The sequence below is a fragment of the Diabrotica virgifera genome, chromosome 5 (assembly GCF_917563875.1).
Source record: "Diabrotica virgifera virgifera chromosome 5, PGI_DIABVI_V3a".
NCBI classification, from domain to species: domain Eukaryota; kingdom Metazoa; phylum Arthropoda; class Insecta; order Coleoptera; family Chrysomelidae; genus Diabrotica; species Diabrotica virgifera.
Window position 1 is genome coordinate 23240384 of NC_065447.1, and position 26175 is coordinate 23266558.

Here is a 26175-nt window from a genome sequence, read left to right on the forward strand (position 1 = left end):
TTTATAAATTCTATAGTAGTTTGTTTTTAAAGTACAAAGAAAACGTGTCTATGTTTCAGAAAAATGAAATCAAAATTAGTTTTTTTAGTTATAGTAGTTATTCTAGTGACAAACTTAAGTGACGCTAAGCCAAGAGTGAAAAGGGATATTGAAATAAATCCCGAAGATATAAAACTTAGTGAATCTTTTCCTCCTAGTGATAAAAAGTGGTCTTGGTATCTTAGTAGAAGAGGTAAAAATTCCCAACGAAGTGAGGACTCTGAAGAATTGTATAAAGACTTGACTGTGGATATTGAACCTAGAAGTACCAAATGTGATGAAGCACATATCGAACATCAATCAAAGAAAGAAAAGCCTGAGTCTGAAGAAGTTTCAGAGAAAAATCAAAAAGAAGAATGGAGATGGTACGTAAAAGCCAAACCTAATGACATATTAGATACAGATACAAGCTTGGAGATTGTAACCTGGTATCTTAAACAAAGAGGTCGTACAATATCACCACAAAGATTAAGAGCATCAGAGCATAGAACTTCTATTACAAACTCACATAGAAAAACATCTGAATCTAGCACAGGTTTTACTAAATCAAATATAATTAATAATTCCACTGAGACTCACAATCCTACTACTATTGGTTCCAAGTCCCATACAACTAATAATATTTTAGAAATAGAAGAAGATGTAACAGTTAATCCTTGTTTAAATAGCTCTGTAACCGTCCAAACACCAGACATCGTCAATAAAACTGAAACTTTGATTTCAAGGTTGACTACAACTGGTATTCAAGAATCTACCCAAGTTAAAACATCGGAAGCTAACAATATAAATACACAAGTCTCAATCAACGAAACCACAACAGACATTAACATAAATAAATTAAAAACGGTAAAAGAAGCCCAGACAACTTCAAAGCCTGCTACAAAAGAATCCACATCAACAACAGTTCTTGTAACAGAAGCTAAGACTATAAAACCTTCTATAAGACAATCCAGACCAACAACAGTTGTCCAAACCAAAATTACAGATGTAAAGCCTTCTACGAAAGCAGAAGCAGCAGAAACTACGACAACAACAGCTGTAACAACTGAAGCTGCAACTACTACAACAACAGAGGCTTCAGAAATAACAACAAGAGCTAAAATAACACAAGATACAACAACAACAGCAGCTTTTTCAACAGAAGCTAAAACAACAGCTGCTGTAACAACTGAAGCTGCAACCACTACAACAACAGAAGCTGCAGAAAAAACAAGAACAGTTAAAACAGCAGAAGATACAACAAGAACAACAACTGGTACAACAGAAGCTAAATCAACAGCAGCTGTAACAACTGAAGCTGCAACTACTACAACAACTGAAGCTGCCGAAATAACGACAACAGTTAAAACAACTGAAGATACAACAACAACAGATGTTACAACAGAAGCTAAAACAACAGCTGTTGTAACAACTGAAGCTGCAACTACTGAAACAACAGAAGATGCAGAAATAACAGCTACAGCTGAAACAACAGAAGATACAACAACAGCAGATACAACAACAACAGCTGTAACAACAGAAGCTACAACGACAACATTAGCAACAACACCATCAACAACAAATATGAGAAAACGCGAGGTAATCGATTTATATAAGCGAAGTTACGATGAAGTTTCAAAGAATAACTCCGTAGTGGATTTAGAAAGAAGAAACCGCCAGGAAGTTGGTACGAAGGTAACAACTTCATCATCAAACATTGATGAAGATATTAAAGATTTAGGTTTACCGTCTGCAGCTGAAGAAACAAGTTTCAATAGAAGAAAAAAAGTGAAATCATATATTTATGACACAGACACATTACTACTTGTGACTGCGGTGAGTATTAAGCCTATTATTATAAATATCGTAAAATCTATTGGTTAATAAATATTTTCTTAATGTGTAAGTTGTTAATAATTAATTGCTTTCTTTGCATTTTCGATATCACCCACTTTTTTTATGAACTCTGCATATATCTTGTCAGTATTTTTAGAAAAATCTTGGGAGCAAAATTTCGCGTCAATGTGTTTTAAATGTTCTCTTTTTTTAATCCTGAGAAAACTAATAAAATTTTTTGAAAAATTTAAACGCAGAGGGAAAGATTACATTTTTACCGAGGGCCTAAATTCCCTTAGAATAACCAAGAAGTTTATTTTGAATGAGATATTTAAAATTAAAAATCACACTAAATTTTCTCTTTGTTTACCACTGTAACTTATTAAAATAAACATTATAGAAATTTTCAGGAACTTTCCGCCCTCGGTAATAATGCAATCTTTCTTTCTGCGTTTAAATTTTTCAAAAATACTTCTTTGTTTTCTCAGGATTCGAAAAGACATGAGAGCATTTAAAACACATTGGTGCTTAATATATTTACGGTTGACTTGATGTTTCCAAAAAAGTACTCCAAGAAGTACTCAAAATACTATAATACTAAAAAAATCAATTTGGAGTTCAATACTGGAGTTTTTAACTCGATACTTAATATCTGTACCGTTTCACTTGATATTTTCAAACGTATTTTTGCAAATTCAACGTGCTTTTGCATATTTTTAAATTTTCTGTAAGGACCAAATTATAGAGGGTGGTACTTTTAAAATTGACATACTGTATAGGTTTTATAATGTTCTGGGTATTTTTATTAATTTTAATGGCATTCTTCTTTCTGATTTTTTAGTTATTCAGACATGGAAATCGAACAGTGGAAAGGACACAATACGAGAGATATCCAAACGATCCCTATAAAGATTTAGATTATTTTCCCACTGGAATTGGTCAGCTTACTAAGGTAAATACATTTTAAATCCAGTTATCCATCTCTAAATTTTTTGCAGGTGGACACCATGCAGTTACGCAATGACAAGAACATCTTTATAAACTGCGGGACATACCAGAGTTATCGTCATCTGGTATGTATGACAAGATATCGGAGAATATGATTCGAATCAGGGGTGGCCAAGCTCCTTGACAATCCGAGCCATTTTCAAAATTTGGAATTTTTCGCGAGCCGCAACCAAACAATTATTTAAAAAGTGTAAAAAGGTATTCAATTTTTCTCTCAGTATTTGGATTTCACGAATTTTACAGTGAAATAAAATGGTTCACATCGTTGTTTCAAATATGCAAATAATTCTGCAACCAGACTACTATTTCAGGATACTTCAATTCTTCATTATCCTTCCATATTTACAAAAAAAAGTGTTCCAAAAACATGTCTTTAACACTCTGTCTTCCTTTGATCTTGCCACATGACCTGCCCATCTTATCTTAGCTTTGATATGTCTGATGATACATCCACCATACACAGTCACCAATTCATCTTTGCGGCCCCTTCTCCACTCTCCTGTCAATTCATTTCTTTGAGGACCAAATACCATTCTGAGAGCCTTTCCTTTCAAATATTAGCAACTTATTTATTTCCCGCTGATGTAGAGTCCATGTTTCACTTCCATATGTAACAATTGGGCGAATAATTGGCATGTACAGTCTTAAGAGGATACAGTAGCGATCAACAGGTAGCAAAAACGCGTTCCAAGATTGCGGCTGTAATTTTGAATATTTTTTCGAGATATTTGGCACACGTATTCGTAATATAATAAAGAATGGCGGTACAGAGCCCACTTTGAAAAATATATTAATATGTGGAAATTACTCTGTAATTAAATACAATATTAAAAAACGAGCCTGTACCGCCATTAAGAAGAACAAAAAAATACACTTTCTTCAAATAAACTTTTTTATCTGATGAGTAGATTTTGTGTCATTTTGGAACTACTAAAAACTTTTACTTCATTAGTAGTTCCAAAATGACACAAAATCTAGGCATCGGATAAAGAAGTTTATTTGAAAGAAGTGTATTTTTTTGTTATTCTTAATGGCGGTACAGGCTCGTTTTTTTATTATTGTATTTAATTACAGAGTAATTTCCACATATTAATATATTTTTCAAATTGGGCTCTGTACCGCCATTCTTTATTATATTACGAATACCTGTGCCAAATATCTCGAAAAAATATTCAAAATTACAGCCGCAATCTTGGAACGTGTTTTCGCTACCTGTTGATCGCTACTGTTTCCTCTTAATTTAGATTTTATTTTTGACAGCTTAGATCTTAGCAATGATGATAGTGAGTATAATTCTCTATTTCACGCAGCTGTCCTTGCTGAGACCTCTTTTTATATGCGATTGTCATACGTGATTACCGCCCCTAGATATTTTAACTCTTTTACTACTTCGAAGTTGTGGTCATTAATAGTTATGTTCTGCCTAACTCTTCGTCTTGGATTTTTAGTTACTAGCATGTATTTCGTCTTCTCTTCATTTATTCAAAGGCCCAAACTACCTGTTTCTTCTTCGAGTTGTGAAAACACCTCTCCCACGTCTTTTGTAGAATGAGTGAATGCACCTATATCATGAGCAAAAGCCAACAATAGTTTTGATCCTCAATTCACAAATCTCCTGTCAGCTCAGATGATATTTTACTTATTAGGTACACATTCTAAGGCCAAATTGAATAGCAACGGTGATAAGGGGTCTTCTTGTCTAAGTCCTGATGTTATACTTACATAGTCTTTTATATTTATTGTCAGTAATTGAAGATATTTTTTACACAAAATTTAAAAGTAATTCTGGTACATTTTATCCATACAAAGAGCCACAAATTATCATTCAAAGAGCCGCATGTGGCTCGCGAGGCACAGTTTGACCAACCCTGGAATACAATATAACTCTCAGTGGAAGCGTATAAGACGTCAAATACATGTCCAAATGTATGTTGGAAGGATATATGCAAGGACCTCTCTGTACTGTGGAGAACAAGCAGAATTTAGCTTAAAATCAGGGCAATAATGAAGCTATTGTATGAATATTTGAGCTGCAGACTGTACACTTGAGTCCAGGATTCTTTACCCGTGCGTCATAAATACCTGGCGACATAAAACACATACTTTTTCATCATTCTCTTCCACAAATGAAACTAAAGACAAACCATCTACCGCCTGTTATTAAGTAAAAACACATATTATTTTCATGAACCCTCTAGTCTCAGTATATTGAAAAGACATAGGTACAAAAAAAGACGCCTAGGAATGTTTTCAGAGTTTAAGTACATTGTGACGTTTCTGGTTTGTTTACTTTTGTGGCTGCCAGTCTGTCGAATTTTTTGCTGTTTTTTTGTCGAATTTTTGCATTTTGAAGTTTTCTATATTACACAAACAATTTTTTTCACTACTAATTTTATACTGGAGTTTGAAATTTTATGGTAAGTACGTATTTTATTTTGTTAAGGAAGTTTTGTTAAGTGACAGTTAAGGAAAAAGAATATAAGGTTTTGTTAAGTTTCCGCCAAAGTGTATGAAATGAAAAAAGAAAGTATGTTATCTAATTTTTTTTTATAAATTCCTTCTTTATTTGGGGAAGTCTCTCAGACTGGGTTAAATCACTATGCTTGCTTGCTTGCTTGGTTGGTTATTTATTAATCACTAATGATATTAAAAGAATTTATTAAGCTACTTCAAATGTAGCTGTAATAGTTCTGGATCCCGCGTATGAAAAAAAAGTTGATTAATAGCAAGCTGAAAATTTATTAATAGCTTAAGGGTGTCTAGTCGGATAAACTTTGATATATGGGAACACTGGAACAGGTGCAGTTTTAATTGTGGAACAGGTTAAAAATTTGGAACGGTCAGACCACGAAAACGGCACATTTATTTTGTCCGACAGAACAGACTTAAACTCTCCGAACCGAGATTAAACTCTCATGCAAAAATCAGACTGCTATTTATCACCAAATGGGCGTTTTAATGAGTGGAACATGTAGAATAAGTCAAATGACAGGAATTATGACAGGTGAAAAATAGCAGTCTGATTTTTACATGAGAGTTTAATCTCTGTTCGGAGAGATTAAGTCTATTCTGTCGGACAAAATAAATATGCCGTTTTCGTGGTCTGATCGTTCCAAATTTTTAACCTGTTCCACAATTAAAACTGCCCCTGTTTCAGTGTTCCCATATATCAAAGTTTATCCGACTAGACACCCTTAAGCTACTAACAAATTTTCAGCTTGCTATTAATCAACTTTTTTTTCATACGCGGGATCCAGACCTATAATTCTGCACCAGAATTCTAATGCCAAACTTACATTTGACATTTTATTTATTTGATAACGTCAAATTCTAATCCGTGATCGGAGCAGTAGCTATGTACTTTCTGTCACTTGCTGTTGCGTTTAGTAAATTTCCGACTTACTTCGTATAATTACGTATTTTTTATGGGAAATAAGCCACAATTTTACTAAAATATGAATTTATTAACGTTTCGAAGCCCAAATCGGGTTTCGTTGTCAAAATACAAAATACTATTATATTAATAATTATATATATTATAAATATCAATAGTATTTTGTATTTTGACAACGAAACCCGATTTGGGCTTCGAAACGTTAATAAATTCATTTTTTAGTAAAATTGTGGCTTATTTCCCATAAAAAATACGTAATTATAAAAATGCCACAAGGAAATAGCTTCAGAACAACAGTACTTCGTATAGACCAGGGCGGATCTGTTTTGAGGTGGATGTGAGAGGTGGCATTCGGATTTTTGCAGATAAAATTAGGTGACAACTTCAGTAATTATAATTGACTTACGCTCCTTCTCAAATATGCCCGGAACATTAATAAAAAAATTAGACTATTTAAAAATTTCGAAAAAAATCGATTTTTCTTTATTTTTAATGCTTATAACTTTAAAACGATTCATTTTGGAGCAAAGTCGTACTAAAATAAAATAAAGATAATTGAATTTTGTATGATATACGATGGGTTTAACATGTCTTGAATTATTACCCTTTCTGAAAAATGGCAATAAATACAAAATAAGGGGGCATATAAGCCTGATTTTATTCAATGTTTTTCAACCACTTTAGTTGCATTTAGAACCTTCATAATTTGCTTAGAAAATTCTTACAACATACTTAATCCGTCCTCCAAATTTCACTAAAATCGACCTAATAGATTTTGCATAATAATTTTGCAATCTAAATTTTTTTAAAAAAGGTAAAATTTTTTAAAAACTTTCTGAACAGAAAGTAGACCATCTATAAGTTTGCTAATTTTTTTACATATCAATTGGTGCTCTAACACTTTACAGAATTAAAATCGGATTATTTAAGCGGCCTCAGCACTGTTTTAAAATTATAAACATTTTTTGGGCTTATAAACAAATATAGTGAGGACGTTTGAGTTGGAATAAATTCATTTTCTCGAGAATGGGCCTGGAGATATCCGAAAGAGGTCGATTTTTTATATTTAAATTATAATTTTTTGGCATATGTATCATTAGTGACGTCATCCATTTGGGTGTGATGACGTAATCGATGATTTTTTTAAATGAGAATAGAGGTCGTGTGCTAACTTATTCGAAAGGTTATTTAGTTTTCTACTGATTAATATAGACATTAACATAATTATTTATAGAGTGTGCCCAAATTTTTTTTTAATTAATTGAGACAAAAAGAAGAAAGTGTATAATTTATTTAATTTGAAATACATTTTACTGTTGTCCTAAAACAGAAAAAAAATGTTTATTCGATAAATAACTGAAAAATGAATTTATTCCAAAAAATTGTTTATAATTTTAAAACAGTGCTGAAGCCGCTTAAATAATCCAATTTTTGGTTCTGTAAAGTGTATTAGATAGGTAGAGCGCCTCTTTATATGTAAACAAATTAGCAAACTTCTAAATGGTCTACTTCCTGTTCAGAAAGTTTTTAAAAAATTTAAATTTAAAAAAAAAATTAGATTGCAAAATTATTATGCAAAATCTATTAAGTTGATTTTAATGAAATTTATTGGACGATTTAAGTATGTTGTAAGAATTTTCTAAGTGAATTACGAAGGTTCTAAGTGCAACCAAAGTGGTTGAAAAACATTAAATAAAACAGGCTTATATTGTCCCCTTATTTTGTATTAATTGCTATTTTGCAGAAAGGTTAATAATTTAAGACATTTTTAAATGGACGTATATGATACAAAATTCAATTATCTTTATTTTATTTCCCGACGACTGTTTTCCAAAATGAATCTTTTGAAAGATATAAGCAAAGAATTTAGAAAAATATCGATGTTTTTCGGAATTTTTACATATTTTAATTTTTTTATTAATGTTCCGGGCATATTTGAGAAGGAGCATAAGTCAATTATTATTATTGAAGCTGCCACCTACCTTTATCTGCAAAAATCCGAATGCCACCTTGCACATCCAAAAATAGACGTTTTTTCACACATCCGCCCTGGTCTAGTATGCTTTAAATGATGTAGCACGGGTAAATAACCCTAGACTCAAGTGTATAACTTAACACCTGGGTGTTAATTTATCCTTCTTGATAATTATCTAAATGCTAGGTCTGGTCTACTCTTCTCTATGAAGTTGAGACGTGGAGTCTTAAAATACCAACCGTAAAAAAACAGAGGCCTTGGAAATGTGGATCAACCGGAGAATCCTCATACTTTCATGGATATCGCATACCTCAAACCAGGAAGTGCTACATGTAATAGGAAAGGAGCAAAAACCTTTCTAAATAGTGAAAGTTAGAAAAACATCATACCTAAGCCACATACTGTAAATACTTATTAAATAATAAGTACCAATATGCTCAATTAATAGTAAATAGTGTTGCCCAAAATCAGTCTTGGTCTTGCAGTCTTGGTCTTGTTCTTGCATTTTCGCAAGACCAAGACCAAGACCAAGACCGCCTAATTTTAGCAAGACCAAGACCAAGACTGACCCTGCAAGATTTGAGCAAGAACAAGACTAACCCTGCGAGACTCTTGCGTCTTGCAGTTAGAATCGAGTGTCATTTAGGTAGTATAATATTTCGGGTATATGTTTAGATGTATAGAGACTCTTTGAGACGCCAAAAAATATGTAACAAAAATGTGTAAAATTGGACTTTGCGCATTACGAACAATACAATAAGGATACACAGCGAATCAAAATATCGATTAAAAGAACATTTGCATATTTTATACGTACTCAGAGGTCATAAGTACGATGTAAAAATAAAACATTTTGAGCATTCTGCCCCAGCAGACGATTATTTCTTCACTCTGAAATTTATTGTCCAGATTTTGATAATAGCGGCCACAACATTTTAAAAATATTATGTCATCTCAACTTAGCTGACAAAAAATTAAAAAATATAATACATATTACAAATTTTATCGGCCTATAGACTAACATTGTTTGTGCTGAGTGTGCGATATCAGTTACACACCAAAATTTGCTGAAAATTCGCGGCTATTTTCTACTAACTATCAATAACAGTCTATTTCTATTATATTTTAACATAATGAACAATAAACAATAAGTTTCTTTCTTTGATATGCATATCCTTCGGCGTTTATGAATGACGCCAAAACATGTCTAACAGACACATGTCTGCTAATCGCTAAACAGATTATATTACCTTTTCAGTTTTCGGTATGCTTATCTTTGATAGAGAAATTTAAACTCATTATTCTTTTTAATCGCGCAGCAGTAGGGATGGCGGTTTTTGACAAAACACCGGTTTTCGGTTATACCGGTTTTTTTTGCTTACGGTTTAACCTGGCGGTTATAACCGGCCAAAAAAAAAACGGTTTTTCCAAAAACCGGTTTTCGGTTTTTTTAATCCAATAGGTTACAATATTACCTTTACAATGCACTTTAGTTTGCGATACTACACTCGACTCAATACTCGATATAAATGTGATCAAAATTACTACTATCGAAAGAACATCAATATCAATATAAATAAAACACAATTTTTAATAAACCCATTTTATTCTATTAATTATTATATTTATTTAATGATTATTATTAAATATAATATAGCGTAAGATTAATATATACATATTGCAATAATATACAATTTAACCCAACCATTTCAACTTATAAAAAATTTCCCAGACTCTTTCAAATGGGATTTAAAAAATAATAATATCAACATAAATATTTTACTTAAAAATAAATTGGAAAATGCAATTTATCTTTTATTTTTACTACCATTAAAAAAATTATCATCTATATCTTTTAACACGTTTGTATATTTGAAAACAATAGGTACATTTTAACTCATTTAATACTTCCTGTATGGGTGTAGAGTTTTGAAAACGTAGGGAAATCCTTGGAAATTTGTATTCGTAATCGGTAATTCAATATTCATAGTCAGAACATTATTTTGGTAATCAGAAAAAGTCATTCACCCACTTTAAATGTGAAGAGTCAAGTGTGAAAAATAGATGATGCTTGCGTCTACTTCGACCAGATCACTTCTTATGTAAATATTATGATTACAAATACTTTTCAACGAAATATTATAATAAAACTTGATTGTTTCTGGCTGATGTGAGTTTGCACTTTCAGTTTGCTTCTGTATTTATAAAATAAAATTTGAATTATGGTTTTGTTTGGAATAATTACTTGATAATAATAATTATGATTGGGATCCAAAATAATACCTAACCTAATCCTAATCACCGTAAAAACCTAATAACCGGTTTTTTACTTTAAATAGAAAAAACCGGTTATAACAGGGACAAAAAACCGGTAAAACCGGTTATTGCGAAATAAAAACCGGTTTTAGGTTTAAACCGGTAGGTTTTTCCCATCCCTACGCAGCAGACTACAAACAAAAAATTAACAATGAATTTCATTGACACTTTCGCATTTTAAACTTACAGATGCTTTATGCTCTATTTTCATGCTTTTGTAAATTACTTTAATCATTGTAGTATTTGTTATTCAAAAGTAACGAGACAAATTAACAGATAATTCCGGCTACTCTATAAACAAAATACAGAAATATTTAAAGTAACGAAATAACGGTAGGGTATTGGACTATTGGACTAGGGAAAGTAACAATATCCTACTTAGGGTATTGGATAGTAACGAGTATAAAGAATTGTCATCATCATCAATGGCCTTACAACTCTTCGTGAGTCTTTGCCGCGTTTACTATTGCCTTCCATGTTTGTCGGTCATTTGCCACTAATTCCCATTGTCGCACTCCCATTTTCTCTAGATCTTCTATAAAGAATTGTACTTTGTATTAATTCCTGGTCAAAAAAATTAATATAAAGATAAAGTCTTCATCAATGGCCTTACAACTCTTCGTGAGTCTTTGCCGCGTTTACTATTGCCTTCCATGTTTGTCGGTCATTTGCCACTAATTCCCATTGTCGCACTCCCATTTTCTCTAGATCTTCTATAAAGAATTGTACTTTGTATTAACTCCTGGTCAAAAAAATTAATATAAAGATAAAGTCTTCATCAATGGCCTTACAACTCTTCGTGAGTCTTTGCCGCGTTTACTATTGCCTTCCATGTTTGTCGGTCATTTGCCACTAATTCCCATTGTCGCACTCCCGTTTTCTCTAGATCTTCTATAAAGAATTGTACTTTGTATTAATTCCTGGTCAAAAAAATTAATATAAAGATAAAGTCTTAGTAACAGTAACGTCAAAGCAATTGCGTACTGTTCTGTAATTTAATTTGTATTGTATTTTATTTCTTACTTAAATAAATGGCAAATTGTATAAGTCTTTTATTCCATCTCATACAGGGTGTCTGCGTTACTTGGAACCATATGGGAAACTTTTTTAATATCAATTTTACGAAAAAAAGTCATTTTTTATAAAGTGCTCTGCATAATCTAAAACCTAAGATGCAATCATCAGATATCAAATTTTGTCAACAGTATACGAGGTGTGTCAAAAAATATGAAGAGCAAACAACCTTTATATTTCAAAATATAAAAAAATTTTAGGATATCAAAAAATTTTATGATGAAAAGTTATTTTTAATTAAAAACCATATTCAAATATGCAATAATAGCCTTCTACTTGAAAAAAAATTTTCTGAAATTTTCCTAAATTGCCGATTTCGAACATCATTTTTATTTATTAGACATGTAATAACTCTATTATTATTAATTTTAGAAAAAAAAGTTATTCTTCATAAAAATCTGTGCATGGTTTAAACCTCAAGATGCAACCATCAGTTATCCAAGTTTGTTAATTTTATACGAGGTGTGTCTCTTTTTAAATTCTTTCTAAATTCATATTATTTGACACACCTCGTATAAAATTAACAAACTTGGATAACTGATGGTTGCATCTTGAGGTTTAGACCAGGCACAGATTTTTATGAAGAATAACTTTTTTTCTAAAATTAATAATAATAGAGTTATTACATGTCTAATAAATAAAAATGATGTTCGAAATCGGCAATTTAGGAAAATTTCAGAAAATTTTTTTTCAAGTAGAAGGCTGTTATTGCATATTTGAATATGGTTTTTAATTAAAAATAACTTTTCATCATAAAATTTTTTGATATTTTGAAATATAAGGGTAGTTTGCTCTTGAGTGAAATTCATATTTTTTGACATACCTCGTATACTGTTGACAAAATTGGATATCTGATGATTGCATCTTAGGTTATAGACCTAGACTATGCAGAGCACTTTATAAAGAATGACTTTTTTTCGTAAAATTGATATTAAAAAAGTTTCCCATATGGTTCCAAGTTACGCAGACACCCTGTATAAGGTGAGGGTCGATCAATCCCTTTCTAGACAGATAATAAGTCTTTGAAATACAGTCAACTTTATGTCATTAATTTGGTTTTTTGTATTTTAACCATGTTTTGGCACATGTAAGCTTATTAAATGCAAACGTTTATTAAGAAACTGACTCCCGTGAGCCATGGATAGCACAGTTAGAGCATTGGCACGGATCGCTTAGATCGTGCCGATCGTGGGATCACACCTTACCCAATGTCAGTTTAGACATTTATTAATTTTATTGGTCATTACTATGGCTATGTTAATTCAAGATTAAAATGTGCCTACTCTGTTACGGCCGGTTTCACAATCTGTGGTTAACCCTAGCGGTCAACTAACCTTTATCCACAGTTTAACTGACAGTTGCTGTTTCACAACCACAGATTCAATCATGGTTAGTTGACCCTAAGTTTTGTTTTATTTTTCTTATGTTGGTAGGAAATTATGGACAATGATCACCAGAAATAACATTTTTATGGAAGAATTATCAAATCAGCTGATCAGTCAGATGAGTTTCCATTGATTTTTATTAGGATAAATTCAATAAATTGTTATATTTCTTTATGACTATTAATTTGTTGTATATATTTTTTAAGGATTTTATATTTAGTTGTGGAGTTTATTTTGCAGATTAAGGAAAAATAAATGTGTGTATATGTGTGGTTAGGATATTCAGTCAGACTTGTGGTTGATTTGCATAATCATATTTTTGATGTTGATTCTTGCTACCTTGCTTGCTTTAAAAATTCATATATTTTAACATATCTCCTATGGGATTAATAAAATTTCATACATGATGGTTGCATCTTAGATTTTGGACCATAAAAATTACTATGCAAAACTTTTTTGAAGTATCTTTTTTTCGTAAAATTAATATTAAAAATGCTTCCCATACGTGGCCAACTAAAGTACACACACTGTATATTACATGCACATTATACATTTTAAGTTTTGTTTAATAATAATATTTGTTTTAAGGTTTTTCTCCAATATTGTTAAAATTAAATTGTTAATATAAAAACATGTAGCAAGCAAGAGACTATAGTATGTATTAATAATTACCCCAGGAAGCAAATCATTTAAAAATTGAACAATTATTGGCCGCTGAAATGCTAAACGCATTTAAGTACACCATATAAATTCATATCTGTAATTAATAATTTACGTGTATACACTCTGTCCTGTCAATAAAACGAAATTAGGTTAGGATAACCTCTGGTTAAGAGCTTAACCATCACTCCAAGCTCTGGTTAAAAATTCTGTCGGTTAACCACAACTTCGCCGTTGACCTGATATTGTGAAACACATATTTCGGGGTAACTTCTGGTTATCTCTTAACCACAAGTTAACTTCGACTTGTGAAACCGGCCGTTACAGTGTACAGATTCTAAAGGTGCCGGTGGGAGATGGTGTCTATGCGTAGTGTTATAGTCGGTGTAAGGAGAGGGCTTATTCGAAATGATGAAATAGCAAAGAATACTTTTTCTCTCTTACACCTACTATAATACTGCGAATAAACGCCATCCCCCAGCGGCACTTGTAGAATCTGTAAAATGTACGTTGTAACTGCGAGACTTGCAAGACTCTTGCTGCAAGACCAAGACCAAGACCAAGACCGAAAGTGCAAGACCATGACCAGGAGTATTGGCGCAAGACCAAGACCAAGACTCTCTAAGTCTCGTCTTGGTCTTGCATTTGGGCAACACTAATAGTAAAAGGAAAGATGGAAGGAAAGAGAGGACTAGTAAGGAAAAGACAACTGTGACTAAGAAACATCCGACAATGAATAAAGCTAAGTTTTGAACAGGTAATAAGAACAGCTGAAGACATAGAAGAGTTTGCGATTTTATTTACCAACTTTCATTGAGGAAAGTTCACTATAGGAAGAAGATCCTTTTGGATATTGACAATATCACCGAAAACCAGATAGTTACTATGTGTATTTAACTTCTTTAACTTAATCATAAATACGTCTTACATTAAAATTAATCTGTATTAGTTTTTGTAAAGAATATATTATAAACACGTTTCTTTCTTATTGTAGAATGGTAGGAAAAGGGCCTTCCAAATTGGTCGCCGATTAAGAAAACGTTACAGACAATTTTTGGGAGATGTATTTTATCCAGAAATAGTAGCAGCTCAAAGTACAAATTTGGATCGAACAAAGATGACTTTAGAGTTGGTATTAGCTGGTCTATTTCCTCCTAGCAAAGATGACGAAATTAGTAAGGAACTTCAGGGTTGGCAACCAATTTCGTTCAATTATTTGCCCTTAGCACAGGATCCGGTAAGATTTCCTTATTACTATATAATCAGCTGTAAAAATACAATATTTTGGACAAGCTTATTAATTTCCTATTACTTTAAGTTTTTATTAAATTGTCAAGGCTTTCAATGCTAATTTGCTCTCTGATTGCGTTAATAATCTCGCATTCCTTTCCCATTGTACCTCAATACCTCAATATTAGTCTCAAGATCTATCCATGAAATTCTTAAAATGGAGTATGTAACACCACATCTCGAAGGTCTTGAGTTCTCTTAAAGAAGCTTCAGAAAATGTTCAGGCCTCTACCATACAATAACATAGAAAATACATAGCATCTGACGATAAAGATTTTGGTATTAAGTGGTAAATCCTTACTTCTGAAAAGAGACCATCGCTACGAACGGTGATCTTGCTTTTCCTATCCGTTGTTTTATTTCAGTAGGGTGGTTCCATGGGCTGTATATGTTGGTACCCATGGTATGTGTAGCTGTACACACTGCCAATTGGTTGTTGGTTAACCAAAAGCAAATGTTATATTCTACAAGTCTCTAAGTAAATATAAATATCTTTATATCTATGTACCGGGTGTCCCAATAAGAATGGCTCTCGGCCATATCTCAGGAACCGTTTATAGTAGAGCTTTGAAAAAAAAACTATTTATAACAAAAGTTGCCTCGGGAAAAGTCTGGAAATTATTTTCATAATTGTAGGTCCACCGCTAGAGGGCGTAATTGAATATCAAAAATAAAAAAATCAAAATTTTACAAAATTTACCTAATGAAAGGGCACTGGAAATCCAATCATCGTATTCTTCATAAAATTCTACGCATATTTGATTTGACAAGTTTAAGTCTACCTTTGCAAATAAGAGGTGGGGGTGAGTGGGAACCTTCTTATGAAAAAATAGTTGTAAGTCCGGTTCTGCTAAATCGAATTTTGCATACTTGGTCTTGTTGAAAACAGCTCTTTTTCGTCAATATAAGAGTCTTATTTTCGAGATAGACTAATAAGGAATATGCCAGCTAGTACGCGTTATTTAATTATTTTCGGAAATCTAGTTTTCTTTGGAGAATATTAAATACAAGTATGCATTTTTAATCCTGTATTACAAAATTAGACAAAATTAGCAACGTAATACCGAAAACCGCATGTCGATACCTTTTTTATATCTCGAGATATCTTAAGAAACGTGTAAATTCTAAACAACTGTTAATGTCACCGGTAAACGAAGTTAAGGAAGAGTAGTGTGTTATGGAAAAAAACAAACAAACATTTTCCAGATGTAAACGTATATAATTAATTAAAACATCAGTAAGACAATCAACACTATAAAATATAACAAAGAAATAAAAGCAACTACTTATACTTAGTGACGACCTAAATGTTCAAATTGTTGCCCATCATTTTCGATGAAAGCATTTACTCGTTCAAGAGTAGACTGAACAGCAGTCTGAATTTCTGCTTTCGCAATGCTTTGAATGGCGTTTCGTATTCTCTAGATTCTAGTCTAGATCATGTTTTCTCGAGTAGTGGGCCTAGTGGCAAAAACAAGGTCTTTAATCCGTCTAAATATCCGTTAACAAAAGTCTAAAACAGTTAAATATGTTGTTATTCAATCTAGTCTTGAAAGAGTAAATGCTTGCATCGAAAATGACGGGCAACAATTTGAACATTTAGGCAGTCACTAAGACTAAGTAAGTAGTTGCTTTTAAATCTTTGTTATAATTTATAGTGTTGTTTGTCTTATTGTTGTTTTAATTAATTATATACGTTTACATCTGAAAAATGTTTATTTGTTTTTTCCAAAGCACACTACTTTTCCTTAACCTCGTTTACCGGTGACAGTAACAGTTATGTTTAAAATTTACACATTTCTTAAGATATCTCGAGATATAAAAAAGGTATCGACATGCGGTTTTCGGTATTATGTTATTAATTTGGTCTTATTTTGTAATACAGGATTAAAAATGCATACTTGTATTTGATATTTTCCAAAGACAACTAGATTTCTGAAAATAATTAAATAACGCCTCCTAGCTTGCATATTACTTATTAGGCTATTTCGAAAATAAAACACTTACATTGAAGAAAAAGAGCTGTTTTCAACAACACCAAGTATACAAAATTCTATTTAGCAGAACCGGACTTACAGCCATTTTTTCATAAGAAGGTTCCCACTCACCCCCACCTCTTATTTGCAACGTTAGACTTAAACTTGTGAAACCAAATATGCGCAGAATTTTATAAAGAATACGATGATTGGATTTCCAGTGCCATTTCATTAGGTAAATTTTGTAAAATTTTGATTTTTTAATTTTTGATATTCAATTACGCCCTCTAGCGGTGGACCTAAAATGATGAAAATAATTTCCAGGCTTTTCCCGAGGCAACTTTTGTTATAAATATTTTTTTCTCAAAGCTGTACTATAAACGGTTCCTGAGATATGGCCGAGAGCCATTCTTATTGGGACACCCGGTACATATAAGACCCTCCAGATTGTCTGGCGAGGCTAACTTCATACGTTGTTAAACATCGATGTTTTTGTTCACAGGTACTAAGATGGTGCTTCTGCATTTATCTGGCATTTGTCTTAGTTTTAAAATTTATTAAGCCAATAACACTTGTTACCAAACTTCTTTGTTACCAAACAGTGGGAATACTTTTCCAGTCTTTATATTCTCTCTCTCTAGTATGTCTCTTTCTCTCTCTTGTCGTTTCTCCAATACTGAGGATCGTAAGTTATTTCAATATTGCTAACAAATTTTCTCTTGATGATACTTCCAATGATACAAAAAAATTATACTTCCAATATACAGTCCGTACAATATAGATACCGTTGCACGTCATTATCTACGTCAGAGATCTAAGTTGACATTGTTGCCCAAATACAAAAAATTATTGAATTCATGTTAAATCAAATATGTCACATATAGTCCGTTCTTTAACAGTAAAATATTGCAAAACCTCTAAATTTTAAAGAACCGCTTGGATTGACATGAAATTTGGCATACACATAGCTAATAAGTCAAAGAAAAAAAGTGATATTGTGCCGATATGTGCTTTTGCCCTGGGGGTGGTTTTCATTCCCTGTTGGGGGTGAAAAAATATTCGTCCAAAGAAAGTCAGGAAATGGATAAAATGGCTAATTTTAAGTAACTTTTGTTCTATAGAGTTTTTTCATTAAGTCAATGCTTTTCGAGTTATTTGGCAGTGAATATGTTCATTTTTTCAACAAAATAACCACGCTTTTAGACGGTTTTTCGTAAATAACTCAAATAGTAAGTATTTTGTCGAAAAAAGATTTTTAGCAAAAATATAGCCTGTAAAGAATTTAAAAAATGGTGTATATACTACGTCTCTACACCTAGTAGAAGCAGAGTTATAGCTATTGAAAAATAGGTTCATATTCGCCAAATTCCAAATGGAATATTTTAACGTGAAATAACCCAAAAATGAAGCACATTTCGGGGAAAACTCATTACAACTTATTTAAAGTGTTTAAAAAAAGCTTCATTCTTGTTTTATAAAAAAAAATTCTAGCATCAAAACTAAACAAGTTACGCTCAAAATAAAGTTAGTCCCTTTTGGTTTTGGTAAAAAAATCGAGAAAATCACCCCCTATTAGTATCTTAAATGAACTTAATCGTTACGACCTCACAAGTTTATTGACTCGTGTATATATTTTTATATGATCTGTAAGTTTCATCGGTTCAAAGTCTTTATTATTGAAAGGGCTGTAGTTAAAAGGGGTTGAACGAGTCACTGATTACGAATGTATGCAAATTTAGAAACACCAAATCTCAATCAATTTTTGTCTAACAGAAAAACAAAAAAATACGTGATATTCAGAAAAGCAAATTTATCTTTTTTTGTTTTTCGAGATTTTTGGTATCTCTAACAATTTTCAAGCTATTTTGAAAAAAAGCATATTTTTCAAAATTTAAATTTTTAAAAATTTTACTTTGAAACCAAATTTTTTCAAAATTAAGCACTTTGAATCGATGAAACTTACAGATCATATAAACACAACATAAGTAAAATAATTTGTGGAGCGGTAACGATTAATTTCATTTAAGTTGCTAATTAGGGGGTGGTCTTCCCGATTTTTTTTTTGCAAAAACAAAATGGACCAACTTTATTTTGAGCGTAACTTGCTTAAATTTAATGCTAGAAACTTTTGTAAAAACAGAAATAAAGCTTTTTTTAAATACTTTAAGAAAGTTATAATGAGTTTTTCCCAAAAAGTGCTTAATTTTTTGGATATTTCACGTTGAAATATTCTATTTGAAATTTGGTGAATATGAATCTATTTTTTATTGGCTATAACTGTGGTTCTACGAGATCCAGTGACCTAACGTGTACACCATTTTTTTTACTTTTTTATAGGCTATATTTTTGCTAAGAACATTTTTTTCGACAAAATACTTACTTTTTGAGTTATTTGCGAAAAACCGTCTAAAAATGTGGTTATTTTGTTGAAAAATGAACATATTCACTCGGAAATAACTCGAAGTGTTGACTTAGCGAAAAAGCTCTATAGAACAAAAGTTACTTAAAATTAGTCAGTTTACCCATTTTCGGACTTATTTTGGACATATAATTTTCACCACCAAGAGGAGGTGAAAGTCACCCCCAGGGCAAAAGCACACATCGGCACAATATCACTTCTTTTCTTTGACATGTAAGCTATAAGGATGCCAAATTTCATGTCAATCCAAGCGGTTCTTTAAAATTTAGAGCAAAGACCGTGAAAGAATGGACTAATAATTATGCAACAAAACAAATTAATATTCAATATAAATAAATAAAAAAAGAAATATAAACATAGTCCAGAAGGCCACTGCGCATCCGCTAGGAAAAATATTCCGATTCGGATTTTTTGCACATTCTTACTCAAAAAGCACCCCTTTTAACAAATTTGCATGTTGCCAGGACCAAAAGTGGGTCAAAAATTTTTTAAACGTTTTTTTTTTGTTTTTTTCCTAAAATTAATTTTTTTGCATGGAACAAAGTTTTTTTAGGTTTTTTGGATCATTCAAAACAGAAAAGGTCTTTAGTGACTTTTCTCTAAAGTGTATTTGACATATAAGTGATTAAAAATTGAAAAATTACGAAATCGGCCATTTTTAACCTTCAAAAACTATGTGAAAAACTTACAATTTGAATGTTGCCAAGGTAGGTAGATATTCTTTAAACATCGATTGATGAAATACCGAATATTTTTTTTGCAATACATTATTCAAAACTCCTTGTTTTTTAATTTCTAATCACGCGTGAGCGACACTATTTTTCACCGTTGCATGTGTATACATTATGGTGCAAATTAAAGGAACAAATTCGTTATTTCGTAAACCTGCGACTTTAAGGAAAAAACCCGAAAAAGGTCGATTTTTATTTGTAGGTTATGATATTGTGGCATACATGGTATACTAGTGACGTCATCCGTCTGGGCGTGATGACGTAATCGATGATTTTTTTAAATGAGAATAGGGGTCGTGTGGTAGCTCATTTGAAAGGTTCTTCAATTCTCTATTCAGTAATGTAAACATTTACATAATTATTTATACAGGGTGTCCAAAAAGTTTTTATTAAATTAAATTATTTGACAAAAAAAGAAGTAGAAGGACACCCTGTATAAATACAGTAGAGCGTCGATAATCCAAACTAATTGGTACAGCGGGTGTTCGGATTATCAAATTGTTCGGATTATCGAACATATGTTTAAAATACATACAAAGCTCATAAACATAGTACATATTATGTACATATGTTTTAGTTACAAGAAATAAAACACCTGTATAATAAACAAATTAATATATTGTATGTATTTCTGCATAAACAAAACAAAAATCCGCGGTCATATTTTGCCCATATTGTCATATTAAATCCAAAAATTCGGTCCGCAATCATATTTTTTATCTTATAAATTTTTTTGCGTTCGGATTAGCGAACGTTCGGATTAGCAAGGTTCGGATTATCGACGCTCTACTGTAATTATATAAATGTTTATACTACTGAATAGAGAATTGAAGAACCTTTCAAATGAGCTAGACACGACCCCTATTCTCATTTAAAAAAAGCATCGATTACATCATCACGCCCAGATGGATGACGTCACTAGTATACCATATATGCCACAATATCATAACTTAAAAATAAAAATCGACCTGTTTCGGGATTTTTCCTTAAAGTCGCCGGTTTACGAAATAACGAATTTATTCCTTTCATTTGCACCATACTGTCGAGTGTCGTTGGAAATAGTGTCGCGCACGCTTGATTAGAAATTAAAAAACACAGGAGTTTTTTAAAGAATATCTATCTACCTTGGCAAGAATCAAATTTGCAGTTTTCACATAATTTTTGAGGGTTAAAAATGGCCAATTTCGCAATTTTTCAATTTTTAATCGCTTATATTATGTCAAAAATTATCAACTTTAGAGAAATGTCACTAAAGACCTTTTCTGTTTGGAATGATCCAAAAAACCTAAAAAACTGTGTTCCATGCAAAAAAAAAATAATTTTAGGAAAAAAACAAAAAATAAACCTTTAAAAAAATTTTTGACCCACTTTTGGACCTGGCAACATGCATTTGTTAAAATGTAAGATTTTTGAGTAAGATTGTGCAAAAAAATCTGAATCGGAATGTTTTCCTAGCGGAGGCGCAGTGGCTTTCTGGACTTACAAGAATGAAGTTATAATTGTAATTTAAAGTAAATAATAAAACCAATAAATAATAACACAAATACTTAGAGAAAAAATAAAAACAAATCTGAAGTGTCAATACCGCAACTGTGAAATAAATGTTACCAATTTCTGCCAAAATGTTACCTTTGTTCGATCGCAGTTAGAGTGTAATCCGAACAAGCGTGCTTTATATTCCACTTTATAAAGTGCTTTATAAAGCTAAAGTAAAAAGTTGATGGATTCCACCGTTACTTGATGGAAGTTCATTTTATCTCACAATAAAACACTGAAAACTTTTGTTTTCTATACTTCCACAAAATTTATTATTTACAACTATGTGACTACAGCTGTTTCGGCAGAGTGCCTTTCTCAAGTGATATAATTTACAATGTGTTTGCCTTTTTAAGTCTCTAACTGAAGAGGTTGAGGAGTGGGGAGCTGTTTGTCTCGAGTTGGTCATTCAGAATTATATCTGTATTTTTCAGTTTATTAATTTCCATAGATTCTAAAAAAGATAGCTTAAGGTCTTTATTTTGGATATGCAGAATTTGAAACTCTTCATTGAAAGAATGATTATGATCTAGAAGGTGAAGTGCGTATGTAGAAGTGTCTGTTTTTCTATTGTTGAAAGCCCTTTTGTGTTCTGCTATCCGTTTGTCAAAAGTTCTGCCAGTTTGACCGATGTACGTTTTCGGACAGTCACCACAAGTTAGTTTGTACACACCACTCTGTAGTTGCTTTCTCTTTCGGCTTTTATTGTTCTTAATATATTTGCTTAAGTTGTTGTTAGTTCTGGAAGCTGGTATTATTCCTTTCTTTTTTATGTATCTGGCTATTTTGGTTGTTATCTTGCTAGTATATGTGAGAGAGCAGAAGGTAATACTGGGTTCTTTCTGTGGTGGTGGATACAATAATTTCAGGGCTTTCTTATGGAGTTTTTGATTTAAAAATTTGTTAACTGTGTGTTCGTTATAGCCGTTGTTTACTGCTATTTGTTTAATGATGTTTAGTTCTATCTCGAAGTTATTTTTTGTCATGGGAATTTCTGTCAGTCTATGTATCATGCTATGGTAGGCTGCTAATTTGTGTTGTGTAGGATGGGATGATGAATTGTGTATAGTTGTACCTACTGACTACCCATACTGACACAACCTACCCATACTGACACAACTATACACAATTCATCATCCCATCCTACACAACACAAATTAGCAGCCTACCATAGCATGATACATATAGACTGACAGAAATTCCCATGACAAAAAATAACTTCGAGATAGAACTAAACATCATTAAACAAATATCAGTAAACAACGGCTATAACGAACACACAGTTAACAAAATTTTAAATAAAAAACTCCATAAGAAAGCCCTGAAATTAGTGTATCCACCACCACAGAAAGAACCCAGTACCTTCTGCTCTCTCACATATACTGGCAAGATAACAACCAAAATAGCCAGATACATAAAAAAGAAAGGAATAAGACCAGCTTTCAGAACTAACAACAACTTAAGCAAATATATTAAGAACAATAAAAGCCGAAAGAGAAAGCAACTACAAAGTGGTGTGTACAAACTAACTTGTGGTGACTGTCCGAAAACGTACATCGGTCAAACTGGCAGAACTTTTGACAAACGGATAGCAGAACATAAAAGGGCTTTCAACAATAGAAAAACAGACACTTCTACATACGCACTTCACCTTCTAGATCATAATAATTCTTTCAATGAAGAGTTTCAAATTCTAGAAATTTTAGAATCTATGGAAATTAATAAACTGAAAAATACAGATATAATTCTGAATGACCAACTCGAGACAAACAGCTCCCCACTCCTCAACCTCTTCAGTTAGAGACTTAAAAAGGCAAACACATTGTAAAGTATATCACTTGAGAAAGGCACTCTGCCGAAACAGCTGTAGTCACATAGTTGTAAATAATAAATTTTGTGGAAGTATAGAAAACAAAAGTTTTCAGTGTTTTATTGTGAGATAAAGTAAAAAGCTTTATATTCCACTTATAAAAATGAAATGAAACAAGTTAGGGTATATTTCTTTAAATTTACATTAATAGAAATGTTATTCTCCTTCTCATAAGCGTCTTTCAGTGCGCCACTTTCAGCCTTATATCTAACGCATTAAGTTGGAATGACAGAAAAAATGTACGTCCGTGATTAAAATCATTTATAACATTTATTCTAGTTGTTGATAGATAACGCTATAATCGAACAAAAAATTATTTATGTATTATCTATACGACTATAACCTGTACAATTTATAAAACTATACAAATCAAAGAATATACCTTTTTATAAATGAAATAAACACAAATGATTTGTTCTTATACCAAATTACGATTACGATTCTGATAACTGTCAGTTTTAATTAAAATGCCATGTTATATGATTCTCTACATTCTTAAAATAATATATTACATCATTAATGAAACACTGAAAGACTGAGAAGAATTTTAAATTATAGTCGTATAGATGTGTAATAGGTAAATACTGGGTTAAATCGGTAAACCTAAATCTTTTTTTTTTCGATTATAGCGCCATCTATCAACAACTGGAATAACTGTTATACATGTGTATGTATCACGGTCGTGCCTTTTTTTGTCACTTGCGTCACACTGAAAAAAGCCTATCAGAAGAACCATACAATATTATTTCTACGCGTATATAATAAAATAGTCTAATAGTGGCTGTAACTCCAGTGTACTCAGCTAAACAATTCTAATAAGGAACACACCTACGACTTAAATATTTCGTTCAACGGTATCTACTCGTATATTGTACGGAACGTATATGTACATTTTGCAATATTTAGTTACGCGTTATATTAAATTACTTTTTTCTTTTAGTTTTGAAGTAACGACTAATAAGATCTTTTTTAGGCACTAATGCCATATTTCTGTCCAAAATTCAAAACAGAATATAAAAAAGAAGTACAATCACCAAACAACAAGTTGGTATTCGGCAGAAACAACAAGATATTTAAATATATTTCAGATAACACTGGAGTAAACGTAACCGATTTTGAAGCCGTTAACCGCTTATTCTTAGGTTTCCAAGCAAAAGAAGATTTAGGCCTAAAACTCCCAGATTGGTTAAAGAGTATATATCCTGATCCCATGGACAAGATGTCAGCCAAGTATTACTACCAACTGACGGGAACCAACGAATTGAAGAAGATGTTTGCTGGAAATTTCCTACAGCAAGTGCTCGAAAATATAAAAAGGAAAATGGCTGCCAACGATGGTAAGTTTGGAAAGAAGATCTACCTGTACTCAGCTCATGAATTCAATGTAGCCGCCTTGTTGGCATCTCTTGGAGTTTATAACAATCATACGCCGAATTATGGGTCTTATATTATAATTGAACTCCATGTTAAAGGAGGAGTGCCTGGAATAAAACTCTTCTGGGAGAACTGGGATGGTAGAGGACCCACAATCTTGAAATTGTCAGGATGTCAAACTTTATGTCCATTGACGAAGTTTGTAGAATTGATTTCTAACATACTACCAGAAGAAGGTAAAACTGCATGTCAGTAATTTTAAATATTATATTGACAATTATATTTAAATAAAAAAATAAGTCGTATATAAATGTTTTTTAGTTTTTTTTTAAATGATATTTAACATAAATGGTTTCACTATATCGTCAGAAAGAATAATCATTAAAACTACAAGTTAATTCTTACTTATGACAGTTAACATTACTTAAAAGTCCAAGATCACAGGGTCGTCAGACGTTACTTATTTTCTCATAAACAAAACTCTGAGAGACCGAAAGAGGAGTGAAGAAATTAGAAGAAGAAAATGCAACTTATAGTGTATAAACGAATGGAGAACGATATGAAAACATGAAAATTTAAATACACCTATATATCTGTAACAAAAAGTTATATACTACCATCCCCTCTATGTGAACAGACAAATCGTCGGCTTAGGGACACAAAAATGTAACTACATTTTTTCCCATTTTGAGATATCTACACCATTGAACATACCTTATTGAGTTCTTTTAGAGTGACACAAAATTGTATCTCTCTGAACACCTTAAATCCCAATAACGGGTTTTCGTAACTACATTTCTTAGCAATCTTTGAGTGTCACAGAAATGTAAGTGGTCTTATATTTCTGTGATACTATGTTTTGACTGATGATATTGAGTTACATTTTTGTGACATAAATTTGATTACACCGAATGGTGGTTGCAGGTAGCAACAGTGGATTTAATAATTCATTTCGTATATCTGGCAGCGTGGTCTGTTGCATTTCCAGCTCTGTTACAACTGTGAAGGCGTAAACACGTGAATAAGTTGATAATTTCATCGGGATCATTTCATCATTACACAAAATTGTATCTGAGAAATGACTACTCTTCAGCAGAGCGTATCACAATCAATCAGGTGTGCAAAGTGATTGACACAATTAAAATTAATGTGTGAAAATGTTTTTAAAGTTCATGTTTACTTAAAAAAATAAATAAAAACTGTTTATCGATTCTATCGATATCTAAAGTCGATTACTTTTATTTTGTGGTTGTAAATAAAGTTGTAAAAAAATGAATTATGATTATTATTTATTTTATTATTATCATTAAAAA

At 31.9% G+C, this 26175-nt stretch overlaps 1 protein-coding gene across 1 annotated transcript; it reads left to right on the forward strand.

Annotated features, from left to right (window-relative positions):
* LOC114327864 (uncharacterized) lies at nt 1–25173 on the forward strand. Its single transcript, XM_028276577.2, has 4 exons — nt 1–1854; nt 2696–2806; nt 14661–14903; nt 24462–25173. Exons 1-4 carry the CDS (start codon nt 64–66, stop codon nt 25116–25118), a joined length of 2802 nt encoding a protein of 933 aa, XP_028132378.2. The 5' UTR covers nt 1–63; the 3' UTR covers nt 25119–25173.
* The last annotated feature ends 1002 nt before the right edge of the window (nt 25174–26175 follow it).